Here is a 23,792-nt window from a genome sequence, read left to right as displayed (position 1 = left end):
ATTAAAACAGCCTTTTTCAATGGGGTCGTGCGTCTTAATGCTACAATTTAAGTTGTAAACGTACAACCTTATATAAACTTTTCAATATATAAAATACCCATCTTATATCATACAAGTAAAACACACCTCTTGAAAGGTTGCATCAAACAAATCCAAAACACTTGAAAACCTTAAAATAAAAAGTAATAAAACGGTTCACATATGAAATACATTATTTTTAAGGCATGAATTTATTTTCTCGAGATAATCAATTAGAAAAGTAATCTTCAAAATACTCCTTTTTTTTTTTGTTAATTTTTTGAAATGCACCTTGTTTCCATAGTAGAAGATTGCAGCCTTCATATAAACTTTTTACATTATAAAACTGCTCCTACCGAGTTATGTTACAAGGATTTACACAAAGAAAGCAGCAGCACAAATATTAGTTGGACAAATTTCTAGCCAATTTCTCTGCCTTGTAAAGGGAAAATTAATCTACAAAAATGATATACATTTTCCTTTACAGGTAAAACTACTTAAAAGTTTCAAAGTATTTTACCCCCCCCCCCTTGAGGAAAGTTCAGGCATTTGGAAAGTTAAAACCCTTAAGATTTCAGAGGCACAAAAATCCACAAATGAACCATCTGAGAGTTCAAAATATTTCATACAAAATTTATGATCTTTACATAGCACCACAACTAAAGGCTGTGCTGCAGTTAGACAATCAGAGCATGCAAAAAGTAACCAGTCATTATCAGGCTGCTTGCTTCTGGCCTCTTCCTCCTACACAGAGACCATAGAGTTTAAGCTTTCTCATCACTTGCTGAAGCGGCTTCTTCCTTCTTGATCGCCGCCCCTTCTTCCTCTTTCTCTGCAAAGTTACTCAACAACACACCATAAATACACAATTCTACAAAGTATATAAACCCCTCTCTCTCACTCTCTCTCTCTCTCGCAATTCTACTAAGAATATAAACATAAAACTCTCTCTCTCGTCTCCCTCAATTCTATGAAGTAAATTGAGAATGGGGCTGGGGTCGTGGTGGTAGTACCATCTGAACTCAGTTAAAAGGTCAAAACCCCCATTCTCACCAACACTTTAAAAGAAAGGTGCAGTTGGCATACGGACACCCCCGTAGGTCTAGAGGTACGGTGCCCTTCAATTTTTATCATGGTATATAATTTTGATATAAAATGTTCAGAGCATTATCTCAAAATCTATTTTTATATTTAATTATAAAATTTTAAATTTAAAAAATGGTTAAAATCAAGTTGATCTATAAACATATGAAAATCTTGAAAATGGAAGGTTAGATAATATGTTGTAAAATGCAATATTTCTTGGACTTAAAATCTTTTTATTTTTCATAGTCATACATCTTGATGTCGAGATGATCAATCAAAGGGTTTTTTCAACATTAAAACTACCTTTTCATCCGTAGTTCTACATTATAAGGCACCATCCTTCTATAAACTTTTTCCTTCAAAAAATTGACTATTTCCAAAACATATAGGGGCTTGTAATCCAAAATGATCTAACCACAAAAAAAAAAAAAAAGAGGCAAGCTTTCTATGCTTCCCCTACATCCCCTACAGCATAAAACTTGTATACTTCCCCTTATTCAACCGTCCATTCTGAATGGACGGCTAAGATTGCCCCAATCACAATGTCACGTCTCTACACTATTTTATTTATTTATTTTTTTCTATAGACTATTTTGACACCAAATTTTAGACGTCCAATCTTCTATTAAACTTGCACTAACGAAAATTATTAAAAAAATATTTCCAATAAAATAAAATGACCAAAATACCCCTGAAAGTTTAAAGGGGTATTTTGGTCATTATATTTATCGAAAAATTATTTTTAATATTTTTTATAGGTGCACCCAATGCGAAGATAGCACGTACCAAATTTCATATTCATACAATATGTAAAAAAAAAACTAAAAATAAAATACTTTGAGACGTCAGATCTAAGATCAAATGGTGAGTGGCTCTCTTGATCAAAATTGGACGGCTGGATGGTAGGGGAAGCATTGATCTTCTTGGAGAAGTATAGAAACCTTTTCCCAAAAAAAAAAAAAACTACAAAGTAAATAAACATAAGATTCTCTCCCAAAATTCCTTAAGTATATAAACATAACACACTCTCTCTTTCTCTCACACATTTCCAAATTTTGCGATTCCCCATTATTTGTAAAGAATAGTTGTTACACCCACCAAGTTGTTTTAGTACAACTATTCTGAAATTCTAACGACCAAAAATAATACAAAAAAGCAGTGAGATGAAGGCAAGCACATTTGCTGCCTTCAGAAAATCTTAAGGGCCAAAGCAGCAATTGAATAGTATGAAAAATGCATAGAGATGCAATGAAAAGAATAAACAAAAAAAAGAAAAAAAAAATGAAAAGAAAAACTTGCTGATGATGGAGGGTTACAAATGCTAACCTTCATCATCGATAAGAGTATCATCCATATCATAATCATCCCCACCCATGTCCAGTTTCTGCACGAAAAACAATTAGATTGGAGACCATGATTATTACATTCATTGTAGGACATACCCATATAAAATGAAATGGTATGCCTGAAGCAAGGACAGATCCCTTCTTGAGTTTGTTTCAACTCCAGGCTACAAATCAAGCCCAATTCCCAGGATATAAAATTTGCACCCACGATATTTAGACAGCCATCCATATCATAAAACCCTAAAAATCTGAAGCTCAGATCAATAATCTCAGACACTAGAGTATGAACTTCAGAGGAGAGTGCTCATATCCTAATCAACCAAATGATACCCCAAACTTTGCAACAAGATTCACTGACACTAGAACAGGCCCTAGAAACTCTAGATAGCACCCTAATTGTAGATTTCAAGGACAAAATTCTCCTAAATTAAACCAGGCAGCAGGCCAACTTAAATATCACTCGAAATTCTGTAGAGTTAGGCAAGTGGACAATCTGAAATTCAGATGTTTTAGTACATGTTCTTATACGTATACCCTGAATACTAGAAACCTGAATTATAGAAATCACAGACTCTTTTTCAACTCCATGAATTCAACATTTTAGGGGCCCTAGGACAATCTGAAGTTCAGATGTCAGTAGTACATGTTCTTATATGTATACCCTGAATATTAGAAATTACAGACTCTCTTTCAACTCCACGAATCCAACAATACAAACCCAAGAGCGGAGGAAAAAGGGCCCGAGATTAGTGGCATCCCATGTTCAACATCTAACCCAAAATCCACAATAAAATTAGACTAAATACACTTTCTCTAAGAGCTCAAGACTCTAAACCCAAAAAACCAACAAAAGTAAATTGAATGAAAAAGTTAACATATGAAGGTCAAATAGCTCAAATGGAAAGTGCTCTGTCATAACCTTGAGGTTGTGCACTCAAATATAAAGAATCAGCAAAACTCACTCAAATATAAAGAATCAACAAAACTTATCCGAAACCTTTGTTAACAGTTAATGCATCACATACCGAGAAATCCATGTCTCCAAAGTCCATGTCAGCTGCACACAAAGAGGGAATCCGTCATAACCCAGATAATGTAAGAGTAATGTTGATAAAACTAAGTTATTAAAAAAAAAAAACAAAAAATCCTATTCCAAAATTATAGTAACTTGACATCTAATACTAACCTCCCTTCTCATCGTCTTCATCAATCCATTTATCCCAATCCACCTTCAGGAATATGGGCGGTTTTCCTTGCTGCTTAACTAATCTAGTCCACCATTTCTTCTCTTCCTTTTGTATAACATAAAAGATATGCCTCAAACCAATGCTCGACTTGCTTTTCTGTAATGAATCAATCAAAACATTGATAAAACTTGCCGAGAGAGAGAGAGAGAGAGAGAGAGAGAGAGAGAGAGAGAGAGAGAGAGAGAGAGAGAGAGAGAGAGAGAGAGAGAAAAAAACCTCAACATCAACTCTATCAAACAGCTCCATATCAACTTCATAGGGAATATTATCTGCACTCTTGGCCGAAAAGAAGAACTTGCCATCTGGGTCGAGTTTCTGCTTCACATCCTTAGCATCAGGTAATTCAATGGTGATGAAAAGCTTATCAGACCTTTGAGCCCACTTCACAGTAGGATGTCGGCTGCAAGAGACAAGCCCATGGAGTCCCATTATAACCCAAAATAGAAGCACATATAAATAGACGCACATATAAAGAAGTAGCAGATCAACACATGGGCCACCAATACATAAAGGGAAAAGTTTATATAGAGCTGAGGCTCTAAACAATCAAATTTGAGCCTACCTCAAAACTTGCACTAGACGAGGTTGTTTTGATGCCCAAATATCTTCAAATCGATCATCTCGACATCAAGATGCATGGTCATGAGAAAAAAATGGATTTCAAGTTTCGGAAATAGTGTATTTTGTAACACATTTTTGGACCGTCAATTTTCAAGATTTTCAAATTTTCATAGATTTGTCTATCTATACTATTTTTTAAGCTTTAAACTTTATAAATAAATATGAAAATATATTTTAAGGCTATCACAAATATTTCCAATATTAAAACCACATTTCTCGACACTATTTGAAGGTAGGCTCTAATTTGATTGTTTAGAGCCTAGGCTCTATACAAACCGCACCCATACATAAAAGCATACATACACTTAAAAATGAAACTATATCCATGTTGCAGTTTCGTGATCCATTAGAAATGTAACAAACAGATCAATTTTGAAACGAGAAACTCAGTGCACCATTGATAATTTGATAATATTTTTATGAGTTGCGCAGAGGTGATCAAACCAGTTCTCCAACAAACAATAAAATGGGAAAAAATAAATATATGAAGAAAATATACAATAAAAAGAAGTCGTACATGATTCTTACCAAATTACTCTTCACTATTCACCAAAACAGAGGAAAACATAATACAATCACTTTCTCAAGGAGTTAAAAACACATAAACATTTGTAATTTATTAAACCAGAAAGCGTCCAAACCAAAAATCACAAATAAATACTGATAATAATTGATATCATTTCATTAAAATGGAAAATAAAAATATCCTGCAAAAATTCCTCCCTTTTATTGCTTTCAGTATCAGATTCCTTCTAAATATGAATTATTATTCCTAATTTTCAACAAGATATTCTCCTTCACCATTATCACAGCCAACTAATTTCAGTAAATCTCGGCTACTGCTACTTTTTCCTTTCTTTTTTCCTCTTTTGAGAAGGTTGTTTAGTCTTTAATATATACAAGTCACACTGTTGGCGTGCTTGATATGAATCCTCTTCCTCCATTTATTCTTCAATCGATTAAGAAACTCAAATTAAGTAACCAGCGTTTAAAATCCCTTCTGAAATTAAAAAAATCATCATTGTTGCAATTGACATCTACAATTATGGGGGAGAGAGAGAGAGAGAGAGAGAGAGAGAGAGAGAGAGAGAGAGAGAGAGAGAGAGAGAGAACCCTAAAGTTAAAATTACAAGAAGATAAAATTCACATACAGAGATAATTATTCTTTCATGGCAAAAATTGCAGAGACAACCATTACCAAAGAGGACAGAACAAGTAAATAAAAAAAATGAAAATTAAAGAAATATCACAGTATCACGATTCTACACAATATTGGCAAACCTCAAAGTAAACATGATTTATCTCATGTCCTGACCAGAAAATCGCCATTATCTCCATTAACTCATCAAATAAGCGAAAACAATCCAAAAAAAATACAAACCACAGTTTTATGACGGGAAAAGCAGAGACCACAAATGCATTGTATAAGCATCAAATTAGAGGAAATGCGTTGGTAATTTGTGAAAACACGTCAATAATTGCAGAAAATTAACTAAATAGAAACAAAATAAGAATATAAATTCCAAATTAACATAAAAAAATGAAGAAAACTGAGAGAATTCGTTAGAAACCCAACCTCATATTTGAAGCGGATACAATCCTCAATCAAAGAGAGAGTAATCTAAAGAGCGAAAGTCGAAAAGTGAGACGTAGTTTAAGTCTAGGGTTTCTAGGGCTTTTATAGTGCAGATAGAGAGTGCCACTGAGAGAAGAGAGGAGCTGGAATGTTCGGGAAGTCGGGCCGTTTGAAGCAAAACTTTACCTTTAAAGAAAAAGCAAAGAAAATGAATAATAAGAGGCCCTAACTTTATTAAAATGACCAAGTGGTCCTTTATAATCGATGTCGGTTCAAAAAAGAGAAATGATTCTATAGGACTTCCGTCTTCTATGGGTTAAGACTTTAAAGGAACATCATAAAATTTGGTACGGATCTATAGAAAATTCAAATCTCACATATATGTAATAACTTTTTTAGAGATCCATGTCAATTTTCATGATGATCTTTTGAGATCCTACACACATGAGTGCCGGAAGGTCTAATAAGATCATTACTCTTGGAAAAATTGCTAAAATGATCTCCTCATATTATGAGAATTGTAAACGATAACCCTCCATGACAAAAAATAAAAAAAAAATAAAAAATGTTTGGATAGGGACATCAAATTCACATGATATTGCAGTTCTGGTATCAGAAGATCTTCAAATGGATTATCTCGGCCTTGACTACTATGATTTTGAAAGAAAATTAGGATTTCAAATCTTAAAAATAATGTAATATTATAACACATTATCTAGACGTCTATTTTGCCCTAAAATGGGTGTTCACAAACCTGCAAGTTCTGTATTATTTTTTGAACTTCAAATTTCATAGTCGGTGTTGTAAATTGAATTTAGAGTCATCATGGAGATTTTCTATGCCCAAAGTGCTTTCTGGATAAAGATTGGAGGTGAAGCTTTAATTTGTTTTCTTAAAGCTTAAGCCTTATATAAACTTCATCCAAAGCATATATAAGGTGTAATCCAGTAGAAGTAAAGTGCACCTCGAAAATTTAATCAACAAGTATGGTCCACCTCAAAAGTTTAATCAACAAGGTTATTTCAATGTAAAAAAAATATTATAATTGATCATATCGACTTGAAGTTGTATAGATAGTTGGATATAACAAAAAAAATTTCCATTTATAAAAAGAGTGCATATTGTGACATATTATCTGGACAATCTATTTTCAAAAAAATTAAGTGGATATAGTTTCGCCTAATCTATACTAATTTTAAATTTTGAATTTTATATTTAGGTGCAAAAATCGATTTTTAGGGTTTCTGGAACCAGCACTGCATCACTTAACAAAAGTTAGAGGTATGCCTTAGTTTGATTGTTTAAGATTGGCACCTTATGCAAACTACACACACTCTAAATAAAACAATATACATATCATTATACCACTTTTTTGGTGAATGCCTTATCTCCACCATTCTTAATTTTAGTTAGAGCAGTGGCTACACGTATTCATACCTTTAGTATAGAGCATATATAGCACTTCCAAAACTGGCGAGCTGGCTGGCAAACGTGTGAGTTGTGTCGGAAATGCTTGTCCAACCTAATTCCTACTAGGTTTCATTGGTTTTTATTTTTTGCAATTAGGGTTGTTATTGGGCCTGAGCCGGCCCACGGGCTTTGGGCCGAGCCCAGTTTTAGGGCAGGTTCGGCCACATGTCAAGACCTGTGGGCTAATCCTAGGCTAGCTTGGTGGGCCCGAAAGATATTCTCGAGCTAGGTCAGGGCAACTTGGATTAGGCTCAGTTCTTTTTGCTGTATATTGCACATATTAAAAAATTCTTTTTTTTTTTCTTTTTTTGGGGGCGGGGCCAGATTGAAAACCAAAATTTAAGAACTTGCCCATTAAAAATCATACTTTTGTATAAGATTTCCTCATAGAATCAAAAGTTAAAATGGGACTACTGTTCCAGATTGGCCTAGTGGGTGACCAGTTCAATATTCTAATTGGGTCTGTGCAAGAAACGACCAAACTGCCAAAGCATACCATGATCCACACGACCACAGAAAAGTTTTGGTCACAAGCATCGACGATCGAATTAATTGATGAGTGGTGTTTTTTTTTTTTCCTCCTTACGAGAAGAAAATGCACAATGAGACAGATGTACAAAGTTGTATAAAGAAAAAGAGATCCACCAAAAGAACCTATTATAGAAGAGGGATTTTTGCTTGGCACATTAATTATGAGAAAGCCCACATTTCGATTTTTGCTTGGCACATTAATTATGAGAAAGTCCACATTTCTACATTTCATTATGTTCATGGTATATGGATGCATATTGTTTGTTTAATTAGACTAATTGAGTCGATATGTTGATATATCTTGTGCACTACGATAAATAGCTTCTCTATTTTATGATGTATTTTCATTTTGTAGTAAGGGATTGTTTACAAAGAGACCATTTATCTTTTGTATATAGAGGTCACAATCATTCTCACTCATTAGATGTCAAATTGGATGGTCAATCTTACTCATTAGATATCAAATTGGGGTGAATCACGAAGTTTGAGAAATTGTTTTTTTAGACCTTTATGTCTTTTCAATGACAGTCTCACAACTACCCATTTTAAAATTTAAAGGACAAGAATGATTGTGACCTCCATGTATAAAAGATAAATATTATATTTATAGTTGTAGACAATCCCTTTCAGTAAATGAAGAGACTACAAAACGCCTATGGGAAAAAATGAACAATATTTTGGCCCCTAGGCTCGGCGCTATCCGATTTTTTTGGACGGCGTAGATTAAAGATCGTCACGGACATGAGTTTTTTCACCCAAAAATTGTATGGGGACCATCACGGCTTTTATAGGTCCGTGACGGTTTTTAGGGGAAATCATCACTGACATGCTATGTCCGTGACGGGGGCGAACACTGTATTTATTCGCGTATAGACGTTTTTAAGACTCTTCCTTTAAGTAAATATCTTTAAGTAAATATGTATAGCTCACTTAGTTGTAGAGTGATTTTGGTGTTGTTGGTATTTTTCTCTTTTTTTGAACCATTATCTTTCATTTCCATTAGGAAAAGGCTGATCCAATTGATTTCCCAAATTATAGTTTGAACCATTATCTTTCATTTCCATTAGGAGAAGGCTGATCCAATTGATTTCCCAAATTAGAGTTTACCTATATTTCCATACCTGAAAATATGGTTGTGTTAATTCTTTAACCCAAGCTCATGTATTTGAACACTGTGAATTGGAGGTCATTCCCTTCACATTTCATGAAGTCCTATAAGAGTTTTTTTTATTTTGATGCATAAAATTCATGTTTTTACGATGTCGATTGCGTTTACTTTTATGCAATAATTGTAAATGTGATTAATTCTACGTTTCATTTGAGTTTAGGGTGCCTTTGATCAGAGCTACCTCACATTCGAGTCTACAAGGTTCTCATTTGAGTGTTAACAATAGCCATTGATGGAGTTATGTTGTTGTGTCGTAACAGTGGTTCCTTTGAACAAAGTACACGTGATAGAATAGATTTTCTCATTACTTCTATCTGTGTTTTTTAAGATATTCCTTTTACCTTTTTAGAGTATTCCACTTGAACCAAATCACCTCTACTAGCTGTTCTAGGTTGATATTGCATATTACCACACCACGAAAGTCCACTTCCTCTCATTTTATTGCCTATTGAAGCTATACAAGTTTCCTCGAATGTATTCATTTCGATTTTTATTCTTCTAGTGGCAAGTCAAAAAATGACAAATTTGAAATGAATACATTTGAAGGAATTTAGGGATAGCTCCAATAGGAGATACAATAAAGAAAATAAGCTTAGGTGGTCTGATCATGTGCAATGTCGACGTAAAGCGACAATGCTTAGAGAGGGTAATTTGGTTCGAATGGAAGCGCTTTGAAAAGGCAAAAGTAAGACCCCAAAAAATATTGATGAAAATAGTAAGCAAAGATATAATAACTTAGAATATAACTAAAAATATGATTTTTAATAGAGCAATACGGCAGAATGTGATTCGTAAAAACAACCCCAAAATAGTTAAGAGAATACTCGGATGATGATAATGATGAAATAATCCCCACAATTTGTAAACAGCTTTTCATTCCTGTTTGGGTTGACTATAATCTGCTAACAGGACCCTTTCTTTTATAAATTTTTTCCTACCAACTTGTACTACAAACTGGCCCAACTTGGAAAGTTCCCATATTCATGGTTGGCAGCCTCTCGAAACCCCCCTTGCCACAAGAGATACCACCAAAACGCCCATAGGACATTAGAGAAGGAGAAAATGCTTATGGGTGAGGTTTGTATAAGGTGACAACCTTATAAGGTACTTCTCAAAATTTCATTACAAGGTGTATTTTCAGTGCCAAAACGCTTATCATTGCTTAACTCTATTTTTCACCCCACCCCTATAATAAAATTAAAAGCTCCAAAAATGGTACAAATCTATCATATCTATGAGCACTAAAAGCTTGAAAAAAAACAGCTTAAATAATGTGTTATAAAGATGGACTAATTTTAGATCTCAAAATTCTTTTTTTTTTTTTTTTCATATCTATACATAATAAAGTCAAGATCAAGATGATCCATTGGAGAATTTTTTAGAAACAAAACAACCTTTTTCAATGGGTTTGTGAAGTGTACCCTATTTCTAAAGTATAAGGTTGAGACTTGTATAAAGCTCAAGTTCCTAGTGGGGTACAATGAATATTACATTTATACATCTCTTATTTTTAATTATTTCCTCAACGATGGAATCCATTACAACATAAAAGGCGAAACTCTTTAGCTCCCCCTTCCCTTTTGAATGATGAATGATGAATCGCCTTAAATTCAAGGAACACTTTAGAAGGGGTTTACGGTTTTCTCATTCTTTCTTTCTTCCTTTATTTTTTTTAAAGTTTTTTTAGACATGTTAACAGCTAAAGTGGGGAATGGAACTCGCAAGTTCAGGTTGTGCCGCCAACCTGACTATCGCGATCCATGTATCATTCCATTTGATCTTTTGGGTTCCCTATTTCAATGTCCAATGGGGCTCTAGGAATCCCAAGCGCGTTTTTCTTTGGGACACATCAAATTCACCTTAGAGTTCATGCCCTTAAGGAGACTTATTGGTAAAAAATACCCACAAGCAAAATCCGACGGAACGGTTAACTGGCCCATGACCAAATGTGGTTTAACCAGCCTAACCGGCCGATTCAACCGTTCTCACTGAGCAAGTCCCAAAACAGTCAAAAAATTGTTGAAAAAAATAAAAAAAATACAAAAAAAATCTACTAAAATATGAAATGCATATAAAAAATAATTAAAACAAAACACATTCAAATGAAGTTGAAAATTAATGAAAAAAAATAGATTTTAAAAGTGGCTAAGGGTATTTTTAAAATTTTTCGAAAAAAATGGGAAAATATAAAAAATGAGTATTAATGATCAAAACAATTTCTAATCTTTACCATAATGTAAAGAATATTAAAAAATGTACTATAAATAAAATTCCTTATTTTTGGGATTATATATATAATTTTTTGAATCTTTTTTAAAAATACCGGTCGATCTAACCGGGCGGTTACCGGTTAGATCGCCAACATGACCCACACAAACTGTCCTCAGAGCAAGAAAATTGGTTGGTCCAATCAGAGAGTCTCATGGAATGAGGAAAAAGGGAAAGTCTTTGGTACGTCAGGTGACACATTTTCACAATAGCGTTCCCTGATGCATCAAGCATCCATCTTGTCGATGGATGAAGCTAATAAACAGCAGCCCCACCAAAACTTGAAACTTACTGTTAAAATTATACGAAAAAAACACTCACTTTTATCTTTTTTTTTTTTTTGTTTTAATTTTTTTTTTTCTTTTTTCAGATTTATGCTCACCATAGTTGACATACCCCTAAATTTTTGGAGAGAGAGGACTCTTAAATGGATGAGTCATCAGATTCATCAAAACCTTGTCCGAGGACAAATAGTAAGGAGAAATAGTTTGGAATAGAACTCCAAAACAACCCTGAAAATAACAGTGTCGTTCTGAAATGGACTGACAACTATTCTTGGAAACTTCTATGCACAAAGTAGGTGAAAAAGCATGACATGGGGGGAGCTTAAAAAGGCACGCACGACATAGTAACAAGTTTCTTGGTTGTTGATACCTGCAAAGGTATCCGTATGGATGCGGACTTTACATATACATACACATACACATTATGCACATCTAAAATGCATGCACGCATCCATGTTATACATTCATGTATGACAAATGAAAGCTCAAATGCTTGTGCAAAGATTGTAGATATTCAGAAAGAAGTGTCTGTATTAGAGTTGATCTCTCATATATGTAGTGTACATGAAGGCATCATATGAGCATGATACCTTTATAGATGGAGAAAATTGATCAAAATGGCTATTGTTATGTACAGAACCATTGATGGACCTCGATCATTCGAGAAGACCAATCAGTGTTCAAATTGGTAAAACGCTGCAATGAGAAATGAATTCTCTTACCTTACAAAAGAATCAAAGTTGGACTTCAGAGTTGGACCTTAGTGCCTCCTCCATGGGTATGGTAGAAATGATGCTCACTAAGAATAATGCTCAAGGCAGATGGCACTATTCGGGGTAACAAAGCATCACCTGCAAACCAGGGTTACCATCAGACAAAAAATCGAATGTGATAAGATTTTTAAACTCCAGTTCTAAAAACTTCATAGTTAATCCTTTTTTGCTTGCCTCTTCATGAGGAACTTTATCAAATGTGTGTCTATCACAAGACAAATATGCACTTGAAAGGCTCACTAATAATGTTTTCCTTTTTTCTGATCTGGCTTGATTATATTACTCTCATAGGATCTTGATAAATTAGATGTTTTTCATAGATGAACTTTAAAATCAGAAATTCTAAAAGAATTGAAGAGTGCACAGTGCAAGCCTCCACCACTTGGGGTATCTTTAACATAAGGTTTAGAAAACCAACTACAGTCCTCTCACCAGTCATACAACATACTAGAAGCTACTCTAGTAGGCTACAAAACCTACACCATTGGGGCATCCTCTCTATGCACATAATGGAGTGGGTCAATTCATCAGGTGGTCCTTTTTGTACACCAAATAATTGAAGTTCACAAGGAGGCCAAGAAGTGCATACCCAAATAATTCAAGTGTTCAATTATGTATGCCATTCAATTCTAGAAGACCTCATTGCCATGCAATCTCGGTTCTCTTCGTGCCTTAAAAAATGCTAGCCTGGTTCTCTTGAGGATAGTGTGTCTACACTGATTTTGGCATCTTTATTTCACCAACATCATCCCTTAATCCTTCAAGATATAAATCACCTCTCATCTCAGAAGGGTTAAATCATTGTCATATATTTTTTACTTGGGTGGTGTGTCATATTATCGTACATTTTTTTAGTAGTAGAACTCTTCGTACTCATCAGGGTAAGCATAATTATTACCTAAATTATGATCATGTTGAACTCGACAGAAACTTCATGCGCTCCTGGTGCTGAACACAAAGTCCAATGCCCAAGAAAGCTTTCAACCTTCTCATACTCAACCTACTCATCTCACTTGGCCCTGAACCATACACCACTGGTGATGATCTCCAGATGCTTCCAAGGCTAAGATTTGCCTCAATGTTCTAGAATCCAACTAACACCTTAAGAACCTCTTCACTGCAAACCACTGAGATTGCACACCACCAAAAGTCTCCAACTCTATTTGTTAAAAATTAACAAATCCAAACCCTTTCCTAACCATGTCCATGCCAACTTCATCCATCTCATAGTCCCATTTCCTTTTTTTGGTCATCCATCTCATAGCCCCATTCACCATGGCCCCACGAGACCTCCAACCAAATATCAAGAATTTTTAATCTCCCACATTTCTGCTCGATTATAGAATAACCTAATAGAGATAACAATGTTGTCATAATGTATGTTATCACAATGTCCGCACACATCAACTTAATGAACAATTCATCAATAGCCTAGAATATTAGCTAGTTATGAGAAACCATGTGAAGACCATACATAGGTATCCAGCTTATATATGATATCAAGAATACCCTGTCCAACTTATACAAGATCAAGAAGACCCATGACTTATGTCAAAGGGAAAAGTTTATATAGAGCCGAGGCTCTAAACAATCAAATTTGAGCTTACCTCAAGAATTTCACTAGACGAAGTTGTTTTGATGCCCAACTATCCTCAGATTGATCATCTCGACACCAAGATGCATGGATATGAGAAAAAAATGGATTTCAAGTTTTGGAAATAATGTATTTTGTAACACATTTTTGGACCGTCAATTTTCAAGATTTTCAGGTTTTCATAGAATTGTTGATCTACACTATTTTTGAAGCTTTAAACTTTATAAGTAGAGATGAAAATATATTTTAACGCTATCACAAGGATTTCCAGTATTGAAACCACATTTCTTGATACTATTTGAAGGTAAGCTCTAATTTGATAGTTTAGAGCCTAGGCTCTATACAAACCGCACCCTATGTCAAAATCCATAAAACATTCCCCAAATGAGGGGTAATCATTTCCAGAAGCGACTTATAGGCTGCTAAAACAAGGTTTCATTTATCCCCAATCGTAGACACAAATAACTCCCAAATAATGAAACTAAGGCCAGAAGATTTACAAAACTTTCAAAATCTGCACCATTCAAACTCCGAAGAACAGAATTCCAATCAAAATGGGATGCAAATCCCCACAAATCCATACTAATCTTTTTTAAGGGAACAGCCCAAATTGAGTGCCATGAAATTGCAGCTCGCAACACAAGGAAGAGACAATTCTTGGAAGTTATGCAACAACCTAATCAAATTTTCAGTAAGAACATGCAAACTGTTCTCCAGAAGACTCCAAAAGATACATATTAATATCACCCTGGCCAGAAGCTCTCTCTCTTAAAAAGAAAAATCAAACTCCGTAACTTTTTCCCTAGCAGACAGAAAACGTAAGTTTATCATGTTTGAGCTGAGTCCACTATCAAATAACTCCAGGTGGCACAAATACATACAAAGCCAACTATTTTGTTAGATAAAAGAAGTAACAAACAGGAGTCCTAGTCAACCCAACAAGTCTATTAAAGGAATGGAGTTATTTGTCACTTAAGGAAAAAGAGGCCTTTCTGCAGGGTTATGGTTGTTTTGATAGTGTTTCAAGCAGGGGACCAAAAGTCCTTCACACTTGACTATAGGACTAAACAAAGAAGGCTGTTTTCACTCTGGAATGGGTGGAGAAAAAAAATGGCCCTATTACGAAATTTTTCCTGTCCATGTGGGGACTAAAACCATGACAAGTACACGTAAGATTTTAACTTACGCTAGGAAAGTTGACTAGACATCAGAATAATCGCTAGGAAAGTTGACTAGATGTCAGGATAATCCTGATATTCTCCATCTTGTGAACTACACAATTAGCAGCATTAATGACCAATAAAATAGACTGCTTTAACTGGAGGGTGAATATTCCTCTAATTCAAACTTCTCCTTGAACTCTAAAATGCCCAATCAGAAGTTTTGACTATGCTTCAAACTTCATTAGATACACCCCAACAGTTACAGTCAAACACCCCAACAGTTTCAGTCAAAACAGAAACTATTATTAACAGAAGCAATATTAATTACCCAAGATCTTTATGTAACTCCCTGCCTCCCTCAGAATACACCACAAGAAGTGCCATTATAGTGAGATATAATTTTTAAATAGTGGCACTGTGGTAAGATATCCACCATTTAATGTCACGTACAACCAAAGAACATCAAGTAATCCGAGTAATGGTATAACCAAAATTAAGGTTTTAGCGAAGCTCCAATCACAAGCTACAAGCATAATATGAATCAGGTGCGCAATATTCCATACATGTCACTTACAATACCAGTCAATGAAGAATGAGTCCCATCCAACAGAGAGATTTGTTCAACAACCCCAAAACAAATTTGTCACAGAAACCAACCACTTTATGGCAAGATAAGAAGTCATGGACAATATGAAGAAAATCCTAGCAACTGTTCGTCACCAAGAAATGTGCTCCAGGCTTGACTAAAATGAAGCCTGGAGAACATCAATCTAACACTTTTCATCGGTGTAAAGAAATGCAAAGCAGTAAGAAACAGATGAGAGAATTGCACATTATAAAGTTCAAAATCAAACTGGATTTTAAGACAGCCTTGCTCACCAATTAAGCCAGCAAAGCCAAGGGCACGCGGGGAATGGTTCAAGCAAGATAACGATACAGTTTTCTATCAGTTTTGTCCCTCTCCAAAAACTCACGCTCAATGAGTGACTCAATTCTCTTCTTTATTACAACAGGGTTAGGTAGGAACCGTGACTGCAACTGCTTTGTAACCTCAGCTACAATATTGTTATGCTCCAAGACACGCCTCGACTTCATGATCCTCACAATAGCAGCCTCAATTTGAGGCTTTCGGTCCTCCTCCACCTTCTGTCGCGTCTCCTGTTTCTCCGGTTCTGACTCCTTCTGGGCAGCAACTGTCCCTATCTTAACCTTGTAAAACTTGCTCGTAAACTTGTCATTGAAGAAGAAAACGTCATCTTCTGCCACATCTTTGCTCATGGGCTCCTTGCGTAATATGTTTCTCCCCTTCACCAAGGCCAAGGATTGCAAGCACCTCTTAAGATCTGATGATGGAATCTCAGTTGCCTGTTCAATATCTTTATAGCTTAATCGATCAGCTGAATTGAACAGCATTAGAACACACATTTGATAGGTCGAGACATTAAGCTCATGCTTTTGACCCTTGCCAAAGGTAGCTTTAAGATCCGCTGTGCCCATGTTTGCTTGCCATGATAATCTCCGACCTGTATGTGTGCTAAGGTAGTAAGTTCGAAACTTTTCACAAACACCCAAAATTTCAGCAGGGAGGTTACATGAAGCACTTGGCCAAGTAGGCCAAGAACCAGTCGTCAAAACCTGGACAGCTAGGGTTGGACCATCACTGGTGTCAGATGACAAGCTAGCATAGAAACCCTGCATCGTATCTTGAGAGGTCTTCATATCAGTGAACATGCCTTCCAACTTAGATGTAAACTGATACCCACATTCTGTCTTTAACTTAACTATTAAGCTTCTCTCTGCATCATCTGAAACAGATTTTCCAGACAAGAGTCGCTTAGCTAGGTGTTGCTTATAGTATTTCTCAAAGACGTCTTTCTCCTGCAAGTATCGGAAGAGCATCATGACTTTGTCAAGTATGATTTCGACATCTTCTTCACTAACCCCCTTCAGTCCCTTCCGAAGCTTATCATCAACAAATAAAGAAATAAACTCAGGTGACCTCGCATTGAGATTGATGAAATATTCAAAGGATGAGTTTAGAGCAGCTTGGAAAGTCTTATCATTGCCAAAGGCCTGGACGATGATCTTGTCATGCTTATCTCTCTCATCCAAGAGCCTTTGCACAAATTCCACCGGGTCCTTCAATTTCTCAGGGTCCGTTACAAGCTGCTTTCCAGTGTCTCGAAGATAAGAAGTCATAACGTCTCGGATAGTGGATAGCCCATTAGGGACCCGGCGGAACAAATTATACATTCGTGATAAGTCATCATACTTGTCGTCTACAAGCATATTCACTAGTCCTGAATTTTCCATATAAACTAATCTCTGCATGTGGTTGGCAATCATCTCCTTCTCAACAACGTTTGTAATTTTGGCTTCGCTTCTAGCATCTAAATAGTGGGATACCCTTTCCATCTCTTCATTCAACCGCCTCTCAACCTTCTTTAAATACTCTCCACAATCACAACATTCTATAAACTGCTGAGATTCAATACTGTAAAAGTTGGCTGAGATCTCAAGAAAATGTCTCTCAAAGTCTTCTTGGTAAACTGCAGATCCCAAATCCATAAGCATCTTTATTATATTGCGCATCAGCCCTCTGTTGATGACTTCTCCAGTTCGTTCTCTATGTACAAGCTCAAGAAGTGTATTGAGTAACCTTGTCTGGATTTTAGGGGAATGGATGATGTGGTCCCGCCAAAGGTTCAAACCCAGTTCATGCACTGGCGTCTTTTGATTGTTGGTGACAAAAGTCCTATCCATGTACATTAATATGTCCCGAATCATTTGCAGGGCTTTATTGTGATCTCCCCATTTCCTATTCAACTCCTCCAAGAATAGACCCCCTTGGGCTGCTTCAATAGTTTTGCATATCTCTTTCAGATGCCATGTCATAGTAGTGACTAGACCAGAGTACAACTTATCTCCATACTTGTGCAGAACCATATTGTATGCATTCCTACATATAAAAGAACTGAAGCCTTAGTTCCATTTAACTGCCTGATTACAAGCAAAGTAGACCCAAAGCACAATAAAAGTTAAGTTTTAGATTGCTTTAAGTAAAAATAACTAATTAATTATAGAAAAGAAATAGATAAAGGCAATTCTGACTCCAAACCAAATTTTCAGCATAAATATTGAGGAAGATTTTGATATGTAAGATATGCACCTGAAAAGTAATATACAAAATTTCATCAATATCACTCAAAACACCATTTCACCCCACATATTAGGGGCTAGCATATAAATGCCACCCAATTGGTCCATTCAACCGGTATAAAAAACCAATTTTTAGTTGGATTTCAGCTGAAATTTGCTACAGAATTCAACCAATGAAAACTTTAATACTACAAATATGCGACAAATATTTTCCATTACAATAGCAAATTTAATACCTTCCATTTCAATCAATTAAATGCTTCAGACAGATATACCAAATATGCTCCAGGCCTATGATTAGTGGACTTGACAACAGCCATGTTTCTATCTGAAATAACATACAGTTGTATAGAGTGCCACTAATGATGTTAAAGGTATGAGGGCACTAAGAAGAACTTCACTTTCCATTCGAACCTTTGAATACTAGCCACCCTATATTACATATAAACTAAAACACAATAAAAGAGACCATATCTAATGGAATTGCAATAAGATTCTCCAAAAAATTGCAATCAGAATTCTCAAGAGCTCCCAAGGCAGTAGTGATGATCAACACCAATAGCTCACCAACATATAAGAACCCAATATATGATTTCACATGTGCCCTTCATAAATTTGTTCACATATGAATACGAAAACCCAAGTTATAAGCTTCCTGTTGTTATCAAGAAAAAGAAGAAGTTATAAGCTTCATGCTAATCAAAATTCTCATGTCTTTTACTAATTCATGCAAAATGAACCTATGATAATTTCTTTTTAATGGACAAATCAAGCACAATCAGTCCAAAAAGACACATACGAGCAGAGAAAAAAGGCAAGGCAAAACCTTCCACGATTAATAGTCGAACACTTTTTCGTTTTCTGTTGCCATTTTTTCCCATGTATATTTACAGGACCAGGCAGTGTGATCATGAGAAAGGCACTGGTCTAAAAGAAGCAGTAGCTCTAACAGCCATTAAAATTGTGATACAATAAAGCAAGCTATAAGTTTCGACAATTTTTGGGCTCATGTATATTGCATGCACTATTTTTATAAATTTGGGCTTCTCAAACTCTTCTGACCAGGAATACTTAATGCTCATCCCTGCTTACTTCAATTGAAACTGCATCACCAGAAAAATGTGGGTATGGAAAGTCATAGTAATATGTCCAATGCCTTCCCTCAGAGTCACAATAGGGTGGGCCCAGTACAGCAAGCACCATGAATGCCATTAGGCATGAAAAATTATGCATGCAGCCCACCCAAAGTCAGATGGAGAATGAAACATTTGCATGGGGCCCTAAACATTGATTCCACCTTCAAATTTTCTAGTCGAACGTAACTCATTGTCTCTGATTTGGCTTTCGCCAGCAAAGAAAAGATGGTTGATGGGCTCACCCGTTGAAAGGAAAGGAGCCCAGTCAAAAGATTTTATGTGAATCAACCCAAAGAGAAGCTTGCTGCACACTGTCATGTTGGAATGATTGTGAAGATGCAATCATAAAATGCCAATTGTGAAGTTGTGATACTCGTAAAGGTGAAGATATTCGAAGGGTGAGTGGCATTCAGTTTCATCTGTCTGGAAATATGGCATGAGCTATTTCAGACCAACATCTGATGGTCTCCTGCTAACTAAAAGAGACTGAAGCCTTTTAACTTGTGGGTAAGATGGAAGGTTTACAGCAACAGAGAAGACATCTTTGCAGGTCTCAAAGAGCCATTGAACACCAATAGACATGAGATTCTTATGCATTCTTTGTTCTTCTTCGCCTTCTTCTCAGGTCCAAAATATAGAAACTCTGGCCCCTCTTCTCCAATAGCCCTGCTCCTATCCTCCTCTGGATAGCACCAGAAGATAAAATACCATGAAAGAGATAAGAGTATGGGGTTAGAGAGAGAGAGAGATCTGTGAGAATGGGAGATGGGTTTGCAGAGAAGAAAGGAAAAAATTGGTTGGGAAGGCGGGGGGGGGGGGGGGTATAGATCTGTGAAAATGGAAGTTATAGAGATGGGTTTGTAGAGAGATGGAAAATGTGAGAAAAATGGAAAATAGATAGGGAGAAAAATCTCAGTGAGATGATGCGATTAAAAGATGGATTAAAAAAATTGAACTAGAAAGAGAGATATATATCTAGAGAGAGAGAGAGAGAGGATGGGCAGACAAATCTAGATAAAGAACTCTAGAAAAATGGGAATTTCATTGATGGATTTTGAAGCAACCATGAAAAGATGGAAACTTGCACAGAGAGAGAGAGAGAGAGAGAGAGAGAGAGAGAGAGGAGATCCTTGGGAGAGAGGTTAAGGCAGCTAAGGAGAAGAGAAGCGGTATAAAAGAGAGAAAATAGGGTTCAACAAATATTTTTGTCTGTTTTGGAGGGAAAGATGAGGTTTGAGCAAAACCAGGGGCATGAACAAAAACCAATTATGACATGGGCCTATGTCATTTCTCAAACTATACTACAAAGCAGGTTAAATTTTAATGAAGCAATTCAAACTTTTTAAAATTAAGATTTGTTATAATTCAAAACGTTCACCAAAAGAATGAAATTGAGCAGTCAATTAAAATCAATTACGTGTAAAGGAGAGCACATAGTTCATCCCTGTGCAACCTGAGTGGCTGTTTTCTTAGAGAAAGTGCAGATCAAGATATCACTTAAATATAGTTATATTCAAACCAAAGTAAAAGATATGAAAAAGTCCTATAAGATTTGCTTAGTGGTGGAATATCAATTAGGTTGTGGGAGGTCAAGGGTTAAAATCCTTGAAGTTTGTCCTAGAAAAACTAACAAAGCTGCCTACCCTTTTTTAGGATTGTGCTCAAAACTAGGTGGTTAGGGCGGCAGGGCACCACATGTGATGGCTTGAGTTCCATACCTACCCTTCCCTGCTGAACAAACCAGGAAAAAATAAAAAAACACACACGCACAAAAAAAAAAAAAAAAAAAAAAAAAAAAAAAAGAAGAAGAAGAAGAAAAGAAAAAGATATGAAAAGAAATTGTATCAGGAAAACAGAAAATGAACCATTCAGTGGCCCTATCCACACAAAAACCCCAAAAAGAAGTTGCTTAAAAAGGAAAAAAATAGGGTGACAAACAGTTTGCTATTTGATCCAATTAACCATCATAATTCTTCCCATGCCTTAAAATGGGTGAGAAACAGTTTGCTATTTGATCCAATTAACCATCATAATGCTTCCGATCTACAAAAGCATGGTGGCCATCTACATGCCCAGATTAACTTGAAGCAATAGCAATCTCACATATTATAAAACTCTTAAAACACTAAAGAAATAAAGTAATCAACAGAACCTTACACAAAGTTAGCATATTTCAAAAACCAAAAAAAAACCCAGAACCTTACACATTGAGAATTATGGAATAGGAACAAAACCAATAGTCATTTTCTTTTGATAATCAAATGAACTGATAATCATGATTCACCATAAAACCATAATAAACTTCCCATAAATGTCAATAATAAGGTAACTTAAAGTAAATGTCAAAGCCTGGCACGCAGAGCTTATATGAACTGTGATCCATTGCAGACGAAAGAATGAATCACATACTAAAAAAGGAAACCAGTAAAAATGAAAGCATTCAACAATTTCAATTTGAATTTTTTTTTTTTTTTTTTTTTTTTAAGAAATGTCACCAGGGCAATGTCAACGCAACATTTCGAACCAATAAAACTAAGTCAGGAAAAATCAATAAGTTAATCAACCAAAATGCTTCCCATAAGATTCCCAGAATCACAGCATCAACATCAATTCCTGAACATATAAGCACAAGAAACAATAAAACGCAGTGGAGAAGATAACAGAATCATTCACCAAAAAACGCTAATCTCGGTGACTTTAGCCAAAAACATAAATCCCAAACGAAACCCAAAAAAGAAAACAAAAGAAAGATCGAGGTAACTCAATCAAAACCCAATTTCCCTAAGCAAGAAGATAAACACAAACACGCATAGGATCATATCTCATCAGACAGGATCGCCAAAACAAATAGAAACTTAACAGAAGATTAATAGAAACCAGACAATACAACAAAGCAGTAATAATAAACAAGGAAATAACATAAGCATGAAAGCATGAAAGCATGAAACAGATACAAAATGAGAAAATAAAAAAGAAATAATGGACAAATTATCAAATCTCCCATGAGTAGCCACAAAACAGAAGAATCAACAATCATAGACAAAATAAACAGTAAATACAGATTCATTTTTGCTAAATAACTCACCTGTATAATTCTTCAAAGCTAAGGCCACTGGCATTATGATTGTAAATCTCATGAATAGCGTGCTCAAGAATCTTCCATGTCTTCTCTGCATACTTCGGATCCATGTCAACCTTGTGCTTGAAAGGCTCTATCCTGAAATTCTTCCTCTTTGGAGTACTCATCTTCACACAAATCCCTAAAACCGCTTGGACCAAAGAAAACCACTTAGTACACCAAAGAGCGGTTTCCCAAAACCTCCAATTCCTGTAAAACAATGGAAAACCCCTAAAATCTTACGCAAACATGGATTAAAGGCAGAAACCCATTGGAAAACCGCTTTCGATGGAGAACAAGGGGAAGAAAACCGCTATGGGCTTCAAACGAGCAGTTTTAGAGTGAGAAATGCGCAGTTCTGAGAGACCGGGAATTATTCCTAGAGAGAGAAAGAGAGAAAAACCCCAAAAAGCATTTGATGAAGGCGAAACCCTTGACACTGGTTTTTCTTTCCTCCGATTACTGAATTTATTTTCGGATAAAAATGGAAGGGCGCCATCCAGCTGTTTATAGGAAAGGGCAATGTCGGAAATTACCCTTGACTAATAGGTAAATTACAAGGTAAACGTATTCTCTACCTAAAATAACAAAGCGTTGGATGCCTACATTGTTGACTTCCACTTGCTGCTTTCATAGCCATAATATAATATCGTGCGGGATTGTATGCAACCATAGTAATCATATTTTTTTTAGGTGGAGGTCGTAATTATTTTTATTTATTAAATATCAAATTAGATGTTTTAGGATAAATCACTAAGCAGGAGAATTTTTTTTTAGGATTTTATGTCTATTCAATATTAAGGGACGAGAATAATTACGACTTCCATGTACAAAAGATAAAAATATGTAGTTTCTATAAGATTGTAACTTTAAACAATCCAATTAAAGTGTACCTTCAAATTTTATTATAACATATAATTTTGTTGTAAATAATTTTTAAGATTATCTTAAAATCAATTTTTACATTTAATTAGAAAATTTTAAATTTAAAAAATGGTTAAAATCAAGTAGATCTATAAATATATGAAAATCTTGAAAATTGGCGGTCTAGATAATGTGCTGTGAGATGTACTATTTCTTGGACACAAAAGCTTTAGTTTTTTTCTTATTCATGTCGAGATGATCAATTAAATGGGTTTTTAACATTAAAACAACATTTCCAATAGATTTTTGAGTTGCATATGTGACTTTACATTTTAAAGTTGCGACCTTCTATATACGTTTCCCAAAGAAA

The 23,792-nt window shown here is 35.4% G+C and overlaps 2 protein-coding genes across 3 annotated transcripts; both read right to left on the bottom strand.

Annotated features, from left to right (window-relative positions):
• Window positions 1-624: 624 nt before the first annotated feature.
• LOC105420037 (co-chaperone protein p23-1-like) lies at window positions 625-5,969 on the bottom strand. Of its 2 annotated transcripts, XM_088859717.1 has the most exons (6): window positions 5,895-5,969; window positions 3,914-4,097; window positions 3,637-3,793; window positions 3,476-3,507; window positions 2,431-2,488; window positions 625-850 (listed from the first exon to the last, which is right to left on the bottom strand). In XM_088859717.1, exons 1-6 carry the CDS (start codon window positions 5,897-5,899, stop codon window positions 783-785), a joined length of 504 nt encoding a protein of 167 aa, XP_088715843.1. In that variant the 5' UTR covers window positions 5,900-5,969; the 3' UTR covers window positions 625-782. The 2 variants fall into 2 exon arrangements, with proteins under 2 accessions (XP_088715843.1, XP_088715849.1); XM_088859723.1 differs by lacking the exon at window positions 2,431-2,488.
• A 6,159-nt stretch (window positions 5,970-12,128) lies between these two features.
• On the bottom strand, window positions 12,129-22,999 carry LOC148783520 (cullin-3B-like). Its single transcript, XM_088859705.1, has 3 exons — window positions 22,526-22,999; window positions 16,025-18,104; window positions 12,129-12,466 (listed from the first exon to the last, which is right to left on the bottom strand). Exons 1-2 carry the CDS (start codon window positions 22,684-22,686, stop codon window positions 16,064-16,066), a joined length of 2,202 nt encoding a protein of 733 aa, XP_088715831.1. The 5' UTR covers window positions 22,687-22,999; the 3' UTR covers window positions 12,129-12,466; window positions 16,025-16,063.
• Between the last annotated feature and the right edge of the window lie 793 nt (window positions 23,000-23,792).

This window comes from Amborella trichopoda, chromosome 1, assembly GCF_054954075.1.
Source record: "Amborella trichopoda isolate Santa Cruz 75 chromosome 1, AtrichopodaSantaCruz75HAP2 v2.0, whole genome shotgun sequence".
Classification (NCBI taxonomy): Eukaryota; Viridiplantae; Streptophyta; class Magnoliopsida; order Amborellales; family Amborellaceae; genus Amborella; species Amborella trichopoda.
This window is presented reverse-complemented; position numbering and strand designations above follow the sequence as displayed.